Source organism: Equus quagga, chromosome 4 (assembly GCF_021613505.1).
Source record: "Equus quagga isolate Etosha38 chromosome 4, UCLA_HA_Equagga_1.0, whole genome shotgun sequence".
Classification (NCBI taxonomy): domain Eukaryota; kingdom Metazoa; phylum Chordata; class Mammalia; order Perissodactyla; family Equidae; genus Equus; species Equus quagga.
Window position 1 is genome coordinate 123,158,336 of NC_060270.1, and position 20,994 is coordinate 123,179,329.

Sequence of the window (20,994 nt, forward strand, 5' to 3'; positions counted from 1 at the left end):
AGATTCAAGCAACATAACTCCCATCAGAGGCACCCAGAATCTTACTGGGGACATAAGACCCACAGAGAGCCATCAAGTAATGAGAGAGATAAGGGCCAGGCAATAAAAAATCAGGTGCTAATTTGTTCTGCAATAGAGGCAGGACAGTACTAAGGATAAAATTTCTCTTACTAGATTTTTAATATAAATTTTCATTTCTCTTTTGTAAAGATGATAATTATTAGAAAAAAATCTAAAACATCAGCAAACAAGTTATTTTACAGAAATATGGAAAAATAATTACTTTACATTTGATAAACTACATATCATCAGAGGATCGTTTACTTTAAAATTTCAGTCAGATTTGTCAGCAACACAAGGAGCAGTGCTTAATCAGAGGTAGTAACTAAACAGAAGGTAAGCTTTTGCCTGGCAGAAATAGACTACTTCAGGGACTACGGGTGAGTGATAATCATTTATGCTTTTTGCCTACTCTTACTGAATCAATTATGGCAGGTTACATAATTTAATCCTATCTCTGTAGGTTCTGGGATTGATTGTTTAGAAACCACATACATCAGGATGATTCTGACGTCTATATTTTTGTTATTACTAGACAGATTCTTATTTTGAACCCTCTGTCTAATCAATATCCTAACAAAGCCTTTTTGACACATCAATATATCAATCTTACCCCATCAGCAGGATGTTCTGTAACATTTTGCACTTGGTTGAAGGGTGTCCCTCCAAAATTTATGTCTACTTAGAACCGCAGCCTGTGAAATTATTTAGAAATAGAGAATTTACAGACGTAATCTGGTTAAGATGAGGTCAGACTGGATTAACTAGTGGGCTCTCATCCAATGATTGGTGTTCCTATAAAAAGAGGGAAATCTGGATACAGAGACACACACAGAGGGAAGACAGCCATCTGAAGGTGGAGGCAAAGACTGGAGTGATGTATCTACAAGAAAAAGGAATGTCAAGGATGCCAACAATCACCACAAGCTTGGAAGTAGTAGGGAAGGATCCTCTCATAGAGTCTTTGGAGAGAGCACAGCCTTCCCAATACTTGATTTTGGACTTCTAGCCTGCAGCACTGTGAGAGACTAAATATCAGTTGTTTTAATCAGTTTAATCAGAACTACCTTGTGGTTCTTTGTTATGATAGCCCCAAGAAACTAATACACTCTTATAGTCCTATGTTAGAAGTCTCTGAAGGGATTTACATTACTCTGCCCTTTATTCTATCTACCTATACCTATTTTATAGCCTATAACTGCAACTGGGTGAGCATTTCACCTTAAATACTATATATTTGAATATCTCTATTTCATTTCCTGTTTTATTTCTCAGGCATTTGTTTAGATTGCACATTGCAATCATTACTATACATTTCTGGAAAGAAATATTAAAACCTTTCAAACTTTTTGCCGTTTTAAAATGGTTATGCCATTTCCAGGTTTCTTAGTTTCAGTCTATTCTATTTTCAGTACGGTCAGTCATGCACCACATAAGGACGCTTCTGTCAATGATGGCCTACATATAGGATGGTGGTCTTGTAAGATTAGTACCTTACAGCCTAGGTGTGCAGTAGCCCATTCCATCTAGATTTGTGTAAGTACACTCTATGACATTTGCACAATGACAAAATTGCCTAAGGACACATTTCTCAGAATGTATCCTTGTTGTTTAGCAACATATGACTGTATTTCTATTAAATTATAATCTAATTGGCCCCCGTTGTAGTAAGTTTAGGCATACTCTATGTGAGGACTGCTCTTATAACTGTTACATGAATTACTATTACTGCAATATAATATTGAGAATATTTTCTGATGACTTTATTAATATCAATGATTATAAATTTTAAGGTTCAGTTATCAAATTTGGACAACATAAATTTAAGAAAGCAAAGAAAATTAATTTTTAATAAAAGTTTTCCTTTTATTTCTAATAAGAAATCTTGCTTAGGAAGAAAAATAAGGCTATTGGAAGAATGTTGGTCTACCACATATTAATAAAAGAGGGTATTATAAAGAGTTATCCCTATTAATATCCCCTATTGTTATAGAATATATGTCAAAGACTAGGTGAAGCACAAATAATTGAATGAACCCTTAAGCATTCAAGAAATTAAGGAGGTAAATATAATTGAATAAAAGTTAAAGATAAATACAATCAGGAAAATTTATAGCTAGATTGAATCCATATAAGATTACATTAATTGAATACAGTGTTTAAAGAGAGTAACTGAAATCAGAATGTTTTTCCCAAACTCAAATGATCAACTTCTATTTTCCAGGTTCAGAATTTAATTCATTAAATTAATTTAAAGTAAACAAAGAATGAAGATCTGTGATGGTTAATTTTATGTGTCTACTTGGGTGACCACAGTGCCCAGATATTTAGTTAAACATTATTCTGAAAGTTTCTGTGAGAGTCTATATTGAATGAAGTTAACATTTAAATCAATGGACTTTGAGTAAAGCTGATTGCTCCCCATAATGTGTGTGGGCCTCACCCAATCGGTTGAAGGCCTTAATAGAACAAAACTGACCTTCACTGAGCAAAAAGGAATTCTCCCAGCAGATCTCACTGTATTGAAACACCACTCTTCCCTGAGTCTTCAGCCTCTTGGCCTATTCCATGACATTACAGACTTGTCAAGCCTCTACAATTCCATGAACTAGCTCCTTAAGTCAATCAATCTCTCTGTCTCTGTCTCTCCCTCTCTTTCCGCACACAAAAACACACACATACATCCTGTTTATTGGCTTCTTTGGAGAATTCTAATACAGGATCATAAATATCTTAGGTTTCATTTCTTAACCAGACATGAGGAGGTAGTAAACCCCAAGCATTTGGATCTTCTACTCATAGTTACATTGAGAAACAATAAATAAAAATGAAGAGGAATTGGGAGTACAGCAACAATTACATGAGCTAGGGATCTGAGCTGCAAATAGACAATATATAAAAAGGTTTGGTATCCAAGTTGAAGAAAATAGGACAGGAGCCACAGAATTCTAAGTAAACTAGGAGAGGAAATACAATATCAGGTCACAGATGCCGCTGGATTAAAATGTTACCACTGGTAATGTGACTGGAAATTAGCCACTGCCCAGTCTTTGCGGTCCTTTACTGTCCAAGAATATTTGTGTTAATTCCTTTTCAGGATACAAAGTCACATGCCTGTGACCTTGCAGCCAGGGCATGTAGGATAGAAATTTGTGCCTCATCTGTGGTTTCAGTTAAAAGTGGAGTTGAATGCCTACCAAGATTCAGATACGCAGAAGTTTCCTCAAATTAGAAGGGTGATTGTTACCCACAGAATTAAAGTTTGATTATCAAACTCAAATTGAGTTCTACTTCCTGTAAAGAGACAGCCAGAGGGACAAGATTTACCCTCCTGAAACCCACGTGATATAGCTAAAAAACATACAAAATGTATGAAGCAACAGTTTTCAAGCCACTGGACATTAGGCAATGCAGGACAATCACCTCAGAGAGACATTGTCTGTTTGGAGAAACCAAAAAGTGAAGCATACTATTGCCCCTGCTTACCGACTTGAGAGAGTTTCCATACCACGGTGTCTCCCACACCTAGGGAGACCAACATGGTAGAGTGTGTGGGACAGAGAACTAGGGAGACGAGAGCTGCATAAGACAAGAATTCCCAAGATGCGCAGAGGGTCATCTTTGTGTATTCTTTGCCCATTGGTCAGCAGGCATGTATGACAGAACTGGCAGGTGCCAGGGAAAGAACCTCTCAAAAGGATTTGAAATAGTGCTGGGCACTGACAACAGAGCTGGAAATAATAGTGCCTTTTCCTACCAGCCAGACTAGAAAATCTTTTGATGGATGAGGCATTCCACAGAGTACACAGAAGGGTCTCACCTCAGGATTAATAATAATTAGGCCTAGACTGAGACTATTCTTGTCCTTTCTGACAAATCTTAAAGGTAAGATCCAAAAGGAACAGTTTCCTAATAACTTTAGAAGGAGCTGATTCCAGCTCCCTGCCTTCAGTCTTCCAGCTGAAGTTCCAAAGGTCACAGAGCAGACAAGCTGTTTCCTCTACGCCTCATCTGAATCCCTAAACAACAGAAACCACGAGAGATAATAACTGATTATTGTTGTTTGAAGCCTAACAGTTTTGGGGATATGTGTTACTTAGTTATAGATAACTAATACAACTTGGTTTTTAGTTCATGGATCTCTCAATTAATAAAGGTAGTATCCAAGGAGGCCTTAGACATGACTGTACATCGCCAGATACTGAACTTTAAGCTTAACAACATCATTGAATGAGACTTTTGGTAGCCTTAGGAGGGGTAATAAATCACAGGGGTCAGAGAATGAACTGTGACGATTTTTGTAGAAACGTCCCCAAGCATGCAAGTCTTACTGTATCTAAACCCTTGGGTAGGTCCTGCCCATGCTGACTCTGAGCTTGGCCATGCAACTTGCTTTGGCCAATGGGATAATAGAAAACGTGATGCTAGCAAAGATTTGAAAAGCACACAAGCACATTGTTTATCCTCTCTTGATGCTGGGAACCCTGAGACCTCCATGTAAAAAAGCATGATCTAATTACCCAGAAGATAAAAAGAACATCTATAGAGAGTGGTCCACCAATCCCAATTATTCCAGCCATCCCAGCTGACACCCTGGACATGTAAGTGAAGCTATCCTAGATAATCCAGCCCAAGCTGAGCTAGCCCAGACCAAAAGAAGTGCCAGCTAACCCAGAGAGTTGTGAGAAATAATAAATCATTGTTTAAAGCTGTTAAATTTTGTAAACTGTTTGTTATGAAGCAAAGGCCAATAAATATAGTCTCTGAAAAGACCCCAAAGTTCATATAACTTCAGAAACATACTCCTCTAACATCTCCAAGAATGCAACAAATCCTTCCTTATACATAAATATTATAGACTTCCTGCCTCTCTGTTCTCACTTTTCAACTGTTTTCCTTGTAAAAAGAACTCATCTGTTTGATGTGTTTCTTTTAAGGAATTCATTTACTTTTCTAACTTAACTGTTTCCTCCAGAATCCCAGCTTGTCATCTACCCTTGTCAGCTTCACAACAGCAAGCATGCCCTCCAACTCTTGTCTTTAAAGTAGGTGAGATGAGGGAGAACCCAAAGTTATGACATTGTTGTTTCAAATGTCTCTCAAATCCATTCTCTCCCCTTCATTCCTATTGCCTTTGACTTGTCATCTCAGGACCTGACTGTTTCATGCCTATGAGATGACATATCATGAAGTCTCCCAGGCCTTCAGTCTCACCCCTACAGAGCCACCCTCCATAACGTCACCAGGATGATCTTCTAAAATGACAATCTGCTTAAAACACTTCACTGGGCTCTCTCAGATCTGCATAGGTCAAGACAACAAAAATATACTTAGGGCTCACTAAATGCTTGCTAGGCTCTATGCTAAATATTGTGCATATAAAGCTGAATAAGCCCATACCTGCTTTCAAGCAGTTTCCGTCCTATTAAAGGGAGACTGATAAGTAAAGAGAGATTTTTGATGTAATGTGAAAAGTGCCAAGATGGAGGCAAGCACAGAGGAAGAGAATTTGGCAAAAGCTTAGAATGTCAGAAAGGCTTCCTAGAGGGGATGATACTTAAGTAGTCTTAGAGGTTGATTGAAATTAGCCAAGCAATGAAGTACAAAGAGCTGCCAGGCAGAAGGAAGAGCACAGCAAAGACAGAGAGTCTTGGATCAGCAGGCTTGGTGCAGGGAACTAACTGCGAACAGTTCTACATCCTTTGGGGTTCAATTCTGAGAGGTAGTATAGGGGACTTGTTCCTTAGAAAGGGAGAAAAGGGCAGTGGTAGGCAATATGATATGCCCCAAAGGTGGCTACATCTTAATTTCCAAGACCTATGAATATGTTACGTTTCAGGGCAATGGGAGAGGAAGATTGCTGATGGAATTAAGGTTGCTAATCAGCTGACCTTAAAAAAGAAATTATCCTGCGTCATCTAGATGGGCCTAAGGTAATCAAAAGATTTTTAATTATAGAAGCGAGAGGAAGATGTGTGAGTCAGAGAGAGATATGAAGATGCCATGTGCTAGATTTGAAAAGAGAGGAAAGGGAAGTTTCTAGAAGCTATAAAGAGCAAGGACATAGACTGTGCCCTACAGCCTCCAGAAGAATGCAGCCTTGCCAACACCAGCACTCACTCAGCACAGTGAGATTCACTTCAGACTGCTGATGCTGATCTCAATTATTGTAATACCTTTGTGTTGTCTTAAGCCACTAAACTTGTGGTAATTTTTTACAGCAGCAATAGGAAACAGGGAACAAGTCACAGAGGCTGTTACATGCTTGGTGTTGTCTTCCTGAGAGCAATTAGGGATTGAATGCAGGGGAGAGAAATGGCATCAGAGATCAACTTGCTAAAAGATTGTTAGGATGAATGGTGGCAGAGAGACGTTATAAGGCTGTGGCAATCACAGACAAAAAATAAAAAATGATGAGTGACTTACTTGGGAGAGTAGTGTAGAGATAGATAGGCAAGGACCAGTTAATGTCAGCGATAAAATCAGTAGGACTAAGAGATCAACTGAACGTGGGCAACAAGGGAAGTACTTAGGAGCATTTCTCAGTTTCTGGCTTGGGTAAATACTGGTATTGTCACCCAGATGGGAAATGCAGGAAGAATATGACCTTTGTTTTGTCCCTTTGGGTGAAGGTGGTGGGTTGAGATGTGAGTTTGCTGAGTTTGAGATGATCGTGAGACATCCATGTGGAGAGAGACATCCACGTGGAGAGCTGGCCCTGGACTATATCCCAAGGCTAGATTTCAAATTCAGGAGTCTGAAGCATAGGACTGGCATTAAAACAAAGAAGATGTAAAAGCAGAATACATCATTAAGCAACTGCCTCTGGGCCCACTATTTAATAGTAATTATCATTCTTCTTTAATCTTTGGGAAGAAAAGGGGTACTTATTGACACAGCTGTTATAAAGATTAAATGCAGTGAGCGTTTAGCACAATATCTGGAGTTAGCAAATTCTCAATAAATAGTAGGTATTATTACTAATTGGCCCAGAAATCACAGAAAACAACAGTGGGCCAAGGAATCTAAGAGGCTAAGTCCAAACTCCTGACAATTCAGAAGCAGTCTCTGCTCTTAAAGTACTCCCAGTCTAGTCAGCTTCGTGAAGGAAGGGCCACATCTTACTCCCTGCTGTCTCCCCAGTGCCCAGCTCAAGGACTGGCCCAAACGGGTCAGGCACTTTATAAATTTTGGCTGGACGGTTGAGGGGAGGAGAAAGAGGGATATAACAAGGCAAAGGCAGCAGAGAAGAGGGAGTGGGAGGGAGAGATGAAGAGAGCTAGAGAAAAGTGCAAGACTAGAGGGGGAGGAGGACAGGAGGAATGCAAATGAGCGCATGAGGAAGCCAATATACATTGCGTGGGACTTGGAGCGGGAACACGGTGTGGGAGCCTGGGGCTGGGGTGTGGTCACAGTGTCTCTAAGAGGGGCCATGTAGAAAGCCAGGCTTCTGTGGCCATACAATGGGCTGTAATATCACTCCTGGCTTTCTTTTTTGCACAGAACCACAGCTCCCTGGAAGCCAGGAGACACTGCCAGTTACCGCCCCAAAGCCTTAGAGGTTTTCATTTGGGATTGGTTTGATGAGGGCTGCTGGCTTCAAGAAGAAGGCTCTTTGGAAGGTGCACCCCGTTAAACCAGGCCCCGCACGCACCTCCCCGACTCTGCGCGCGGGGCCCCACGTTCGGAGCCGGAACGCCGCGCGCGAGGCGGCCTCGAGGACGCGGGGTACTGGCCATTCCGGGGCCGGTGGGGCCGGGGGACGACGCCGCGGAAGGGGTGCGAGGGAAGGCGAGCGGGCTGGGCGGCCCGGGCCGGCTATGGAGCTCTACCTCAGCGCCTGCTCCAAGGCGGCCAACGTCGCCGCCAGCAAGTCGGCCACCAGCGGCCTGGCCGCAGACAGCCAGCAGTGCGGAGACGTGAGTGGCGGTGGGCCCGGTCCGGCCTGCGGGGCGGGGCGGGGAGATGGGCTGCCTAACCGTCGGCTCCGGGCCTCGCGGGGGCGCTGGGGCGGTGCCGGGGCAGGGGTGGGGAGGCGCTCGGGCTGCGGGGTCGGAGGGGAGCAGGGGACCTTGCAGGCGGGGCTTCAGGGCTGCGTGGCAGGGCAGGCCCCTTGGAGCCGGGCTGCGGGCTCCGGTTGCTGTGGCTGGGGAGGAGTAGCACCTAAACTGAAGGAGTGGTACCCAGGGAGAGACACGCCTCTGCGCTCCAATCCGACAGGGTGTGCACAAAACCCACTTTCCGGGTGTCGGAGCGGCTCAACTCCTGGATCTGCCTCTCGGGGTCAAGCTGCCTATGATCCCAGGAAGCAACACTCTGTACTATACTACAAAGTTAAGTGAAAAGGTAAAGTTAAAAATTACTTTACCTTTTAAAAATTACTGTTTTACGTTGGTTTTCCTTGCCATTTTCTGCTCCTTGCCGTTCAATTCAGGAGCTACATCATATAAAGTCCATTAAGGGAATTTGCACCAACATTCACAGGAAAAAATAATCAAACCCACATCTAACCTGAGGTATTGTCTAGGATGCCTACCCAGCAACCTCATCCAGTATGGTTTGGACAGAATCAGGGGCTAGAAAGTTTAGATTCTTAGTTCCGTCTTAATTTATAATTTATGGATCCATATTAACTTTTCTTTATAATAACACTTCATATATACCCATTTAGTGAGATTTTATTAGAAACATGTTTGGTTGAAAGGTGAAAGGTTATCGGTGCTGGCTGGCATTTAATTATATGTTAGGATTTTAACCAATAATAATTTGGACAAAATTTTCGTTACAGAACACTTCTCTATGATTTTGTTTGGAGCTGAATTCTGGTTCACACACTAAGTGAGAAACAAGTGGAGCTGAATTGAGTTACCGTGTTTAGTACTTTAACCTCACTTTAATGGAAGAAGGCTCTGCTTGCGTGAGCAGACTCCGTGTTTTGCCGTGGCCTCCCCATCTAGTCTTTTCTCCCATCCAGAGCCTCAGCTCCTTCCAGCTGGGGTCTTTCATACCTGCCCACACATACCGTGTTAATATTTCTGTGCCTTTGTTCACCTTGCCTCCCAAACCTGGAATGCCCTTTCCCCTTCCCCTCAACCTATGAATTTGATTCACCTTTCAGGATTCTTTCTGAATCCTCCAAATTAACTTATATTTCCTTAGAATTTGCATTGCCCTTGGTTTATATAATTTTACTCAACACTAACTTCATAATTTAAGTTATACTGGGTTATAGTGTGTACTTCCCTCAAACTCTTTCATGTTTTTAGTCCTCAATGCTACTCCCATCTTCAAACCTCCCCAGCCCTTCACTCAGTAACTAATGCTGAAGGAGGTTCAGTACATTCTTTTGGAGTGGTTGCTTTGATCGATATTGCAAAAAATTCTACAAGTATGAATTCTGAGTGACCCCCTTACCCTTCTACTGTCTATGATGTCATCAGAAATGAGTAGGGCTCCTTGGTATTTGATACTTACCTAATAAATATGATTTCTTAAAGTGACTTTTGTTTCTAGAAAACATATAATTTCCCTTTTTAAAAACAAATCTGTTCTACTAGAATACAGCAAGCTAACTAAAAATATGCCAAACTCACATAATTTGACTGAATCACATCCATACAAACTAACTTTCCTAAAGCTTGCTGGCAGTCTGTATCCCTCGTTTTTAGCGTATAAACTTAGCCCTCTCTTTTGTCTGCTTCCTCAAATGTACTATTTGCTGTAATACCATTTGCTCTGCAAACAGAGCAGGTGCTCTCAGATTTGCTACCTCTGGCAACATTCCAGTTGCCTTTCACTTGAGCCACTTCCTGCTTTGACGTTACTTTAGACTAAAGTTATCTTGTTCTGGCCAAGAAAACTTAGAAGAAAGCAAAAAACAAAAAAAGCAAAAGCAACATTAGGACAACTTCCACACCTACTTCCATCCTCCACGTTTTCCCCTTCAGAGGTTCTCTCATAACCTGTTATCACTATCCTGCTATTGAAAAGTGGACTAAGAACTCACACCAAAACTCACTTTGGTAATGTTTTAACTTACAAATGAGATTAAATAACGCAGGTGTTTCCTCTAAAGTAATAGATGTAGAAACATGACTATTAGCTGATATTTGCCTCCTTTTATATGTTAGTTGCTATGGAATAGGTTGTATTTGGTGTTTACACATATGGAGAAACCTCAATCCCTATCAATATCCTTTATAATTGGTTCTCCAATATGTTCAACTTTATAGACCTTGAATTGTTTTCTTGACTGTACCACTCAGAGATTGTTGGGTTTCTTTTATTAGGTAAGAACCCAAGATACAATAAGTCTTTAATCCATTATCTTTAACATCTGAGTTTTACTTTTACTATTTTTTGTTAAAGTTTTTTCTATACATCTTCATGAAGATTTTCATTTTCAGATTATTTAAATGTAATAATCATAATTAGTATTATCCCTTTATCCTTTGAATGCAGTGGGTTGATCTGGAAGAGGGAAGAAGAAAAGAGAGAATCTTAGCATCAGTTTCATATATCAAAACAACTTTTACCCTATTCCCTTTCTTTTCCTTTCCTCCTTTCTTCTGTGGCTCAGGGCCAAAGACTGATGCTGATCAGGAGCGGAATTAATTGAGTGAGGATGGGTTTTTAGAATAATTCAAGTCAGTAGGGAAAAGAGGTTAGGATAGGCTATTAACATTGCCCAATACAAATCTTTCTGTTGCTGGTTTTTCCCCACTTCACATTCTTCTTACATGTTTTATTTTCAGTGAACAGTCTAGTCATTTCAATTGAATGATATTTAAAAGTGTAATTCATTAATTTTACATTTATAATGTTTCTAAATCTGTTTTCGCAGCTTTTTCGACCTTCTTATGGTTTTAATCTGACTGACCCTTACTGTCGACTTTTGGAAAACCAGTATAAAAGTCTCCACGATCCACATTTGAGAGCATACTATAAGCGCAAAGATATCCTGAGGAGGTTAAAGAAAGGTGGCTACATCACCAGCAATAATAAAGTGGGTTAAAGATTACTTCTTTTTTTAAAAAAGTATTTTATTGAGGTCATAATAGTTTATAACATTATGAGATTTCAGTTGTACATTATTATTTGTCAGTCACCATATAAATGTACCCCTTTACCCTCATGCCCAACCTCCAGCCCCCTTCCCCTCTGGCAACCACTAATCTGTTCTCTTTGTCCATGTATTTATCTATCTTCCACATATGAGTGAAATCATGCAATGTTTGTCTTTGTCTTATTTCGCTTAACATAATGCCCTCAAGGTCCATCCATGTTGTTGCAAATGGGACTATCTTGTCTTTTGTTATGGCTGAGTAGTATTTCATTGTGTATGTGTGTGTATGTGTATATATATATATATACACACCACATCTTCTCTGTCCGTTCATCAGTCGATGGCCACTTGGGTTGCTCCTACATCTTGGCTATTGTGAATAATGCTTCAATGAATATACCAGTTCATGAGTCTCTTTGAATTGTGGATTTCAAGTTCTTTGGATAAATACCCTGTAGTTGGATTGCTGGATTGTATGGTATTTCTGTTTTTAATTTTTTGAGAAGTCTCCATACTGTTTTCCATAGTGGCTGCACGAGTTTGAATTCCCACCAGCAATGTATGAGGGTTCCCTTTTCTCCATATCTTCTCCAACATTTGTTATTTTTTGTCTTGGTAAGTATAGCCCTTCTAACAGCTGTAAGGTGATATCTCATTATAGTTTTGATTTGCATTTCCCTGATGATTAGTGATGCTGAACATGTTTTCATGTGCCTATTGGCCATCTGTATATCTTCTTTGGAAAATGTTCATATCCTCTGCCCATTTTTTGATTGAGTTTTTTTTGTTTTGTTTTTGAGATGTGTGAATTCTTTATATATTTTGGAGATTAACCCCTTGTCAGATATATGATTTTCAAACATTTCTCCCAGTTGGTGGGTTGTATTTTCATTTTGTTCCTGGTTTCCTTTGCCTTGCAGAAGCTCTTAAGTGATGAAGTCCCATTTGTTTATTTTTTTTGTTTATTTCCCTTGCCTGAGTAGACATGGTATTTGAAAAGATGCGTCTAAGATCGATGTCAAAGGGTGTATTGCCTATATTTTCTTCTATGAATTTTATGGTTTCATGTCTTGCCCTCAAGTCTTTAATCCATTTTGAGTTAATTTTTGTGCGTGGTGAAAGATAATGGTCTATTTTCATTCTTTTGCATATGGCCGTCGAATTTTCCCAACACCACTTACTGAAGAGACTTTCTTTTCTCCCTTATATGTTCTTGGCTCATTTGTTGAAGATTAGCTGTCCAAAGATGTGTGGGTTTATTTCTGGGCTTTCAATTCTGTTCCATTGATCTGTGTTTCTGTTTTTGTAGCAGTACCACACTATTTTGATTACTGTAGCTTTGTAGTATATTTTGAAGTCAAGGATTGTAATATATCCAGCTTTTCCCTTTTTTCTCAGGAATGCTTAACAATTCATGGTCTTTTGTTGCCCCGTATGAATTTTAGGATTCTTTGTAGTATTTCTATGAAGAATGTCATTGGGATTCTGATTGGGATTGATTGCATCTGTAGATTGCTTTAGGTACTATGGACATTTTAACTTTGTTTATTCTTCTAATTCATGTGCATGGAATATTATTTATTTCTTTATGTCATCTTCAATTTCTTTCAATACTATCTTATAGTTTTAATTGTATAAATCTTTCATCTCCTTGGTTAAATTTATTCCTAGATTTTTTATTCTTTTTGTACTGACTGTAAATGGGATTGTATTCTTGAATTCTCTGTTAGTTCATTATTAGAGTATAGAAATGCAACTGACTTTTGTAAGTTGATTTTGTACCCTGCAAGTTTGCTGTAGTTGTTGATTATTTCTAATAGCTTTCTGATGGATTCTTTAGAGTTTTCTATATATAAGATCATGTTGTCTGCAAACAGCAGGAGTTTCACTTCTTCCTTGCAAATTTGGATACCTTGTATTTCTTTTTCTTGCCTAATTGCTCTGGCCAAAACCTCTAGTAGTATGTTGAACAAGAGCGGTGAGAGCGGGCACACTTGTCTTGTTCCTGTTCTTATAAGGATGGCTTTCAGTTTTTCCCATTGAGTATGATGTTGGCTGTGGGTTTGTCACAATGGCCTTTATTATGTGATGTACTTTCCTTCTATACCCATTTTTTTGAGGGTTTTTATCATAAATGGATTTTGGATCTTGTCAGATGCTTTCACTGCATCTATTGAGATGATCATGTCATTTTTATTCCTCATTTTGTTGATCTTGTGTATCACTGATTGATTTGCCAATGTTAAACCATCCCTGTGTCCCTGGTATAAATCCCACTTGATCATGGTGTATAATCCTTTTAATCTATTGCTGTGTTCACTTTACCAATATTTTGTTGAGGATTTTTGCATGTATGCTCATCAGCGATGTTGGCCTGTAATATTCCATCTTTGTCTCATCCTTGTCTGGTTTTGGGATCAGGGTGATGTTGGCCTCATAAAATGAGTTAGGAAGCGTTCCATCTTCTTTGATTCTTTGAAATAGTTTGAGAATGATAGATATGAAATCTTCTTTGAATGTTTGGTAGAATTCTCCAGAGAAGCCCTCTCATCCTGGACTTTTGTTTGTGGGAGATTTTTGATTACTGTTTCAATCTCTTTACTTGTGATTGGTCTCCTCAGACTCTTTATTTCATCTTGTTTTAGTTTTGTGAGGTTGTATGAGTCTAAGAATTTATCCATTTCTTCTAGATTGTCGAATTTGTTGGCATATAGTTTTTCATGGTGTTCTCTTATAATGCTTTGTATTTCTGTGGTATCCATTGTGAGTTCTCCTCTTTCATTTCTAATTTTATTATTTGAAACTTCTCTCTTTTTTTTCTTACTGTGTCTGGGTAAGGGTTTGTCAATTTTGTTTATCTTCTCAAAGAACCAGCTCTTTGTTTCATTGATGCTTGCTACTGTTTTATGGTTTCAATTTCATTTATTTCTGTTCTAATTTTTATTATTCCCCTCCTTCTGCCGACTTTGGGCTTTGTTCTTCTTTTACTAGTTCTGTTAGGTATAGGTTAAGATTATGTATTTGAGATTTCTCTTGTTTTTAAAGGTTGACCTGTATTGCTATGAATTTCCCTCTTGGGATCACTTTTGTTACATCCCATGTGAGTTGGTATAATGTGTTTTCATTTTCATTTGTCTCCATATATTTTTTGATTTCTCTTTTAATTTCTTCAATGATCCATTGGTTGTTCAGTAGCATGTTGTTTAATCTCCATACATTTCTCACTTTCCCAGCTTTTTTCTTGTAGTTGATTTCTAGTTTCATAGCATTATGGTTGGAAATGATACCTGATATGATTTCAATCTTCTTACATTTATTGAAGCTTGCCTTTTTTCCCAACATATGGTCTATCTTTGAGAAGGTTCCGTGTGTACTTGAGAAAAATGTGTATTCTGCTGTTTTTGGATGGAGTGTTTAATATATACATATATTAAATCCATCTGGTCTGTTTCTTTTAATTCCACTGTTTCCTTGTTGACCTTCTGTCTGGATGACCTATCCATTAAAGTAAGTGTTGTGTTCAGGACCCCTACTATTACTGTGTTGATAATTTCTCCTTTTAGGTCTGTTAATAGTTACTTTAGGTACTTTGGTGCTCCTGTGTTAGGTCCATATGTATTTATAAGTGTTATGTCCTCTTAGTGGAGTGTCCCTTTTATTATTTAAACTTCCCCTTTTTGTGTCTCATTGCCTTTTTTATCTTCAAGTCTACTTTGTCTGATATAGGTATGGTAACATCTGCTTTCTTTTGTTTGCCGTTAGGTTGGAGTGTCATCTTCCAACCCTTCACTCTGGGCCTTGTTTGTCTTTAGAGCTGAGATGTGTTTCCTGGAGGCAGCATATCATTGGGTCTTGTTTTTTACTCCATCCAGACACTCTGTGTCTTTTTATTGGAGAATGCAATCCATTTACTTTTAGAGTAATTATTGATATATGAGGACTTAATACTGCCATTTTGTCTCTTGTTTTCTAGTTTTTCTGTATTTCCTTTGTTTCTCTTCCCTTGTATTTCTGACTGCCAGTTCAGTTTGGTGTTTGTCTATAATAGTTTTCTCAATTTTCTTTTTATTTATGATTTGTGTCTCTGTTCTGATTTTTTGTTTAGTGGTTACCTTGAGGTTTGTATAAAAGATCTTATTGATGAGATAGTCCATTTTCTGATGGCCTATTTCCTTAGTTTAAGCAGATTGCATCCCTTTCCTCTTCCCTGTGTTACTGTCACCACTTATTCCATTTTGTGTTATGAGATTGTGATTAAACTGAAGTGATTATGGTTATTTTTGATGCTTTCCTTCCCTTTATCTTTTTTTTTAATTTGCCCTAAGCTAACATCTGTTGCCAATCTTCCTTTTTTTTCCCTCTCCAATGCCCCAGTACATAGTTGCATATCCTAGTTGTAAGTACTTCTAGTTCTTCTGTGTGGGATCCCGGCACAGCATGGCTTGATGAGTGGTATATAGATCCGCACCCAGGATCCGATCTGGGGAACCCTGGGCCACCAAAGCGGAGCGCACAAACTTAACCACTACACCACTGGGCCAGCCCCTACGTATCTATCTTCAATGTTATAATTGTTTGCTAACCTGTTCTGAGAGAGAGCTGCAATTTTCTGATTTTGTCTGTGTTTTTATCTCCTTGCTCAAGGCTTTGTAACCCCTTTCTTTTTTTTTTGTTTTCAGGTATGAGGCCCTTCTTGAGCATTTCTTGTTGGGGGGCTGGGGGGTGTCTTGTAGCAATGAACTCCCTCAGCTTTTGTTTATCTGGGAAAGTTTTTATTTCTCTGTCATATCTGAAGGATAGTTTCATTGGATATTCTTGGCTGAAAGATGTTGTCTTTCAGAATTTTGAATGTATTATTCCATTCTCTCCTAGCCTGTAAGGTTTCTGCTGAGAAATCTGCTGAAAGCCTGATAGACATTCCTTTGTAGGCTATTTTCTTCTGCCTTGCTGCCTTTAATATTTTTTCTTTGTCATTGATTTTTGCCAGTTGTACTAGTATATGCCTTGGAGAAGGTCTTTTTACATCGATGTAATTAGGAGTTCTATTAGCTTCATTTACGTGTAATTCTAGCTCCTTCCCCAGGTTTGGGAAGTTCTCAGCTGTTATTTCTTTGAACAAGCTCTCTGCTCCTTTTTCCCTCCCTTCTCTCTCTGGATTACCTATAATCCTTATGTTGCATTTCCTAATTGAGTTGAATATTTGTCAGAGAATTTCTTCATTTCTTTTTAGTCTTAGTTCTTTTTCTTCCTCCTCTGCATTTCTATATTTCTGTCCTCTAAGTAACTGTTTCTGTCCTCCATAATAACAGCTCTGTTATTCAGGGAGTCCAGGTTTTTCTTTATCTCATTCATTGTGTTTTTCATATGCAACATTTCTAATTGTTTTTTTTTTAATAGTTTCAATCTCTTTTGTGAAGAATTCCCTCTTTTCATTAATTTTATTCCTGAGATAATTAAACTGTCTGTTTTCTTGTAATTCATTAAGTTTCTTTAAATAACTGTTTTGAATTCTCTGTCATTTAGATTGTAAATTTCTGTGACTTCAGGATTGATTTCTGGGTACTTATCATTTTCCTTCTGGTCTGGAGTGTTAATATACCTCTTCATGCTGTTTGATGGGTTGGACTTTTTCCATCGCCTAGTGGTAGTATCTGGTCACAGATTCCACCTCCCATCACAGGGAGGGGCTGGAGCTGTGTTTTCTAAGACCTCTTCGACCCTGGCAGATGTGTGCCTGTCCTTTGGAAGCTGTGCTGATAGAGCCTATCTGTGTTTGTCTGTTGGCTGCAGCCGCTTTACCCACATATGCTCAGGCACTCTGGTAGGGATCCCCTGCTCTGGCTGACCAGCTGAGCTGGTGTGTGAGGCAGGAGGGGCAGTGGGTGCATTCTTTCACGTGCATGATCCCACACACCTCTGCTTTGCACTCACTGTCTGCCCACCTACCTGGGCTGCTCAGCTATTGCATAGACACCTTGGTGTTGAGCATTCCCACAGCTGGGAGGCAACCCTAGAGCCCAAGCATTCCCATGGAGGCCTGCCTTTTCCCCCTTCTCCTCTCAGTGTTGCATGCTGGCCACCATGCAAGGTCCCAGGCTCTGGATCGCTGCCTTCCAGGAGGGAGAGGGAATCCCCTTACCTCCTTCCACTGCCTCCTGGGGGGGTCCAGCATCCCCACCTTCAGACTTATGGCTATGTGGATCTCTCAGATGTCTATTGTGTTGTATGAATGTGTTCTGTTCATTTATGAATGTCCTTTTCATTGTTTCTTATGGAGGAGAGACTAAGGGAAGAGCTCACTCTGCCGTGATGCTGATATCACCTAGATTACTTTTTTTAATCATTGAAAACTCCAAGACTCGATATGAGCTTGCTTCTGTAACCTCACTGGGGGACCTGTACCACCTTTAATTTGATCATGAGAGATACTTAATTGGAAATTCCATAAATTTCTCAGTATTTGGGTCAAGGGAAATCAGACAACAGTTATTTCTAAATGAGACTACTTCTTCTTTTACCTAGCAAAAGCAGCTTGATAGAATTCTGATAAACTATGTTCTTACTGGGGTTGAAGATTATTATTACATTGGTATTTTGTTTTAATAACTCCAATTGTGTGTACTAAATTCCTTATCCTGGCATAAGTCATATTAATAAAGTAATGTTATTTGGATAGAAATTTCCTGTTGATTAATTAACAGTTATAAAGAGATACTACTTATAAAAGTGTTAGCCATGTCTTACTCTTGATACAAAATGTTATCAGATGGTATGTTATTACTATTTTTCCTCTGAAAAGTGATTGCTATGATTTTTAAATATTTGTATTTATATATATTTTTTGTTATTGTTGTTTTGTTTTGCTTTGTTTTTTAGATTGTATGTACCTTGAGGGAATTGAATAAGTACAGGCAATATCTTACCAGTTTAAAATTAGACTTTGAAAGAAACTATATAAGAGAACAAGTAAGTTACATATTTAAATTTGGTTTCTTTACACAGGGTTTGGAAGAAAGCTTTGTTTGTATGCAAAGTATTCTCTTATAATATTTTTACCTTTAATTTTGACAAGCTAAATAATTTTTCCAAATGAAAATTAGAGCAGGAGTAAATAATATTTTGTGGTTGCTATAATGGCCAAGAAAGGGAAAGGGACCAGATCATCTATTAATATGCCAGTGGTAGCTGATCTAATTTAGTAATTAAATTGCTACTCAAGTGTGTCCCTTCTACCTCAGCTGGGGCCAACAGGAAGAGTCTATTGTGGCAGCAAGATTCTTAAGCTGCAACCCTAAACAGCTTGAGTAATGGGAGAGGAACAATATGAATAGTTATAGTGTCCTAGAGGTAACTCAAAGAACATTTCACTGAGTGTTTGTACCTACACACATGCAGCTGTGTTCATCCAGTGAGAAGTGTTGTTTTAAAAGGGGAAGTGGAATGATTTGATGTAGAATGAGTGGGTACAGACAGTGACTTCCTTTCAGTTTTTGATTGAAAGGTTGTGTGAGTGTGTGTGTGTGTGTATGTGTGCGTATGCATACGTGTGTGAATGAATTCAAGTTTTAAGGTCAAGAGAATTGGATAAAAATGAGAAAGGTGTGTGTATGTGTACTTTTACAAAGTTATGTTCTAATGTTAAGAGAGTTGTATAGAAATGAGAATGACTTCCCCATACTTGTGTTCTGTATTTTCCTCTGTTTCTCCCTTTGTGCCTAGAGTTTTTCCTTTACTTCTTCCATATTTTCATTTAATTTCTTCAGAATGGATAGAAAAATAAGATCAATATTTATTTTCAGAGAAAAATCTTTACTTTGGTTCCAGTGTCCATGTCTGTGATTGATTCAAAACAGATGTAAATGCAGTTAAACAGAATTATCTATTTAAAAAGTATAGGAATTTTACTAAACACTAAACATAAACAGGTATGTCAAAGGACATTTTTATTTCTAGGAAATTTAAAAAAATATTATATATATATATATATACACACACATATATACATATGTATGATAAATGCGAATTTTTTTTTAATAGAAAGTGCTTGCGAAGCAAGTAAATAAACTACAGGAAAATAATCAAATACCTCGACGTTCTGATGTTGCACAGTTCCAAAATTGGTTGTTACAAGATGGCACCCAACCTATTAAGGACCAGGAACGACTAATAAGGCACAGGTGAGATTGAAGTTAAAGCATATTTTATGTATATGTTGTAGACTCAAGCAAGATGGAAAATACCAGAAAGTATTTTTTAAAAGTACTAGACACTATTTAACTCCAATATTGCCCTCAGTATGGAGAGGAAGGGAGAACAGGAGATACAGGCATTAGGAACTTGGGTGCCTAGACTGTGAAGAGGAATTTCTACCAGAACAGGTAGCAAACAGGGTTGCTGGGAGTCCAAGAAGTGATCCAAACTGATAACTGAAGGACAAACCAGATCCAGCATCCTTCCTATAGTAGAGGATAGAGGGAAATTATCTTACCACATGCCTGTAACAACAGCTTTTTATAATTCATCTTTAATGGCTGACAGCATTCAGTTTGAGGAAGTTAGTGCAAAGTCAAAAAAGGAGGTTTGATATAACTTTATCTAATGCCAATATAAATATGCATTGTTTCTAAAAAAATTCTATAAGCCCTTCAGATATTATCTACTCAGATTCAATCATTACCATTCCATGGTCAAGCCCATTTCTTAGGAAGTGGAGGGATATTATAGTTCTTTTTCTCCCCCTTCATTAAGGTGAGGGCCTGGGCTGCATCACCTGAGTTTTATATCCCATGGTTTCATTTCATGGTAGTTCCATAACGCATATGATGCACTAGAGACCCAGACTATAGATGGAAGATTTGTTCATGGCCTTGTAAGTTACAAGGGACTCAGTACACATATTTTTCATAAGAGATTCAACTCTGTTTTTTTCCAGATTTGAAGTCAATCTTTCAGTTATTTTAGGCTTCTTTGCAATTTCATATTCCTAAACCTACTGAGTTATGAATACTTCCTGTGCAAAATGTTTTAAATCAGTCTGCTCTATGTTTTACAATTGTCTTGGCCATAAAAACAGGTGCTTATAAAGTAGGGAGTCCTGTATAATGAAGAAAATGTAGTGAGTTGGTGGGTCAGGGTTGTTTAAAGGTCCATGAACAAAGCTGATAGAAAAACTGTAAAATTCTTGTAGTTCAAGAAATAAAAAGCAAACAAGGAGGTGGTTTGGGAATGTCAAAGCAGATGATGCCATCATAAGGGAAACACCCAAATCGGCTTCACTTATATTTGCACTTTTCCTTAGGTATTTGGATATGATAAGTAAGGAATTAGAACAACTTGAGCACGCAGCAGAAGAGCAGCACCTCGTCCGCATGGACAGAGAAGAAAGACGACAGCGGGAACAGACAAGGAGAAAACTGATTCTGCGTCGAAAAATTGAAGAGGTGAGAGAGAACAAACAGAGAGAAAAATTGCGTAGAGTTGCTTCATTTGTAAATAATTTTAGCAGTCCATCATGCTTCTTGACGTCATTGCAGGTCAGATAATTTACCCATACTAATCTCTCTTCACAGCTACAATACAAAAGTTGTTACATAAAATAATGAGACTGATACCACCCACTATGTGTATGAGCCAATATCTGCTCTTTCAGAGATGATTGTGAAAGTTACTAGACACGTCCTCAGTTTGGGGAGGAAAACCTGTTAAATTTAGCTTTAGTAAAAAATAATCATGCCTGCGTTCCTAATAGGAGTGCGGTAAGAAAGCCCATTCTAAAGCCAACCTATGACTTCCCTTAGCTTGACCTGATTTCTTTAGGCCCTTGACTTGTTCTAATTTGTTTGTTGGTGGTGGACAAACTACAAAGGTTT

The 20,994-nt window shown here is 38.7% G+C and overlaps 1 protein-coding gene across 1 annotated transcript in view; it reads left to right on the top strand.

The window, feature by feature from the left end:
• The first annotated feature begins 7,880 nt into the window (after nt 1-7,880).
• The window catches only part of FSIP2 (fibrous sheath interacting protein 2), an 86,310-nt gene continuing 73,196 nt past the window's right edge, over nt 7,881-20,994 (top strand). The window contains exons 1-6 of the mRNA XM_046659863.1: nt 7,881-7,979; nt 8,281-8,406; nt 10,904-11,065; nt 18,002-18,091; nt 19,163-19,302; nt 20,424-20,565. Of these exons, the coding sequence (XP_046515819.1) occupies nt 7,881-7,979; nt 8,281-8,406; nt 10,904-11,065; nt 18,002-18,091; nt 19,163-19,302; nt 20,424-20,565 (759 nt within the window). The remainder of the gene's footprint in view (nt 7,980-8,280; nt 8,407-10,903; nt 11,066-18,001; nt 18,092-19,162; nt 19,303-20,423; nt 20,566-20,994) is intronic.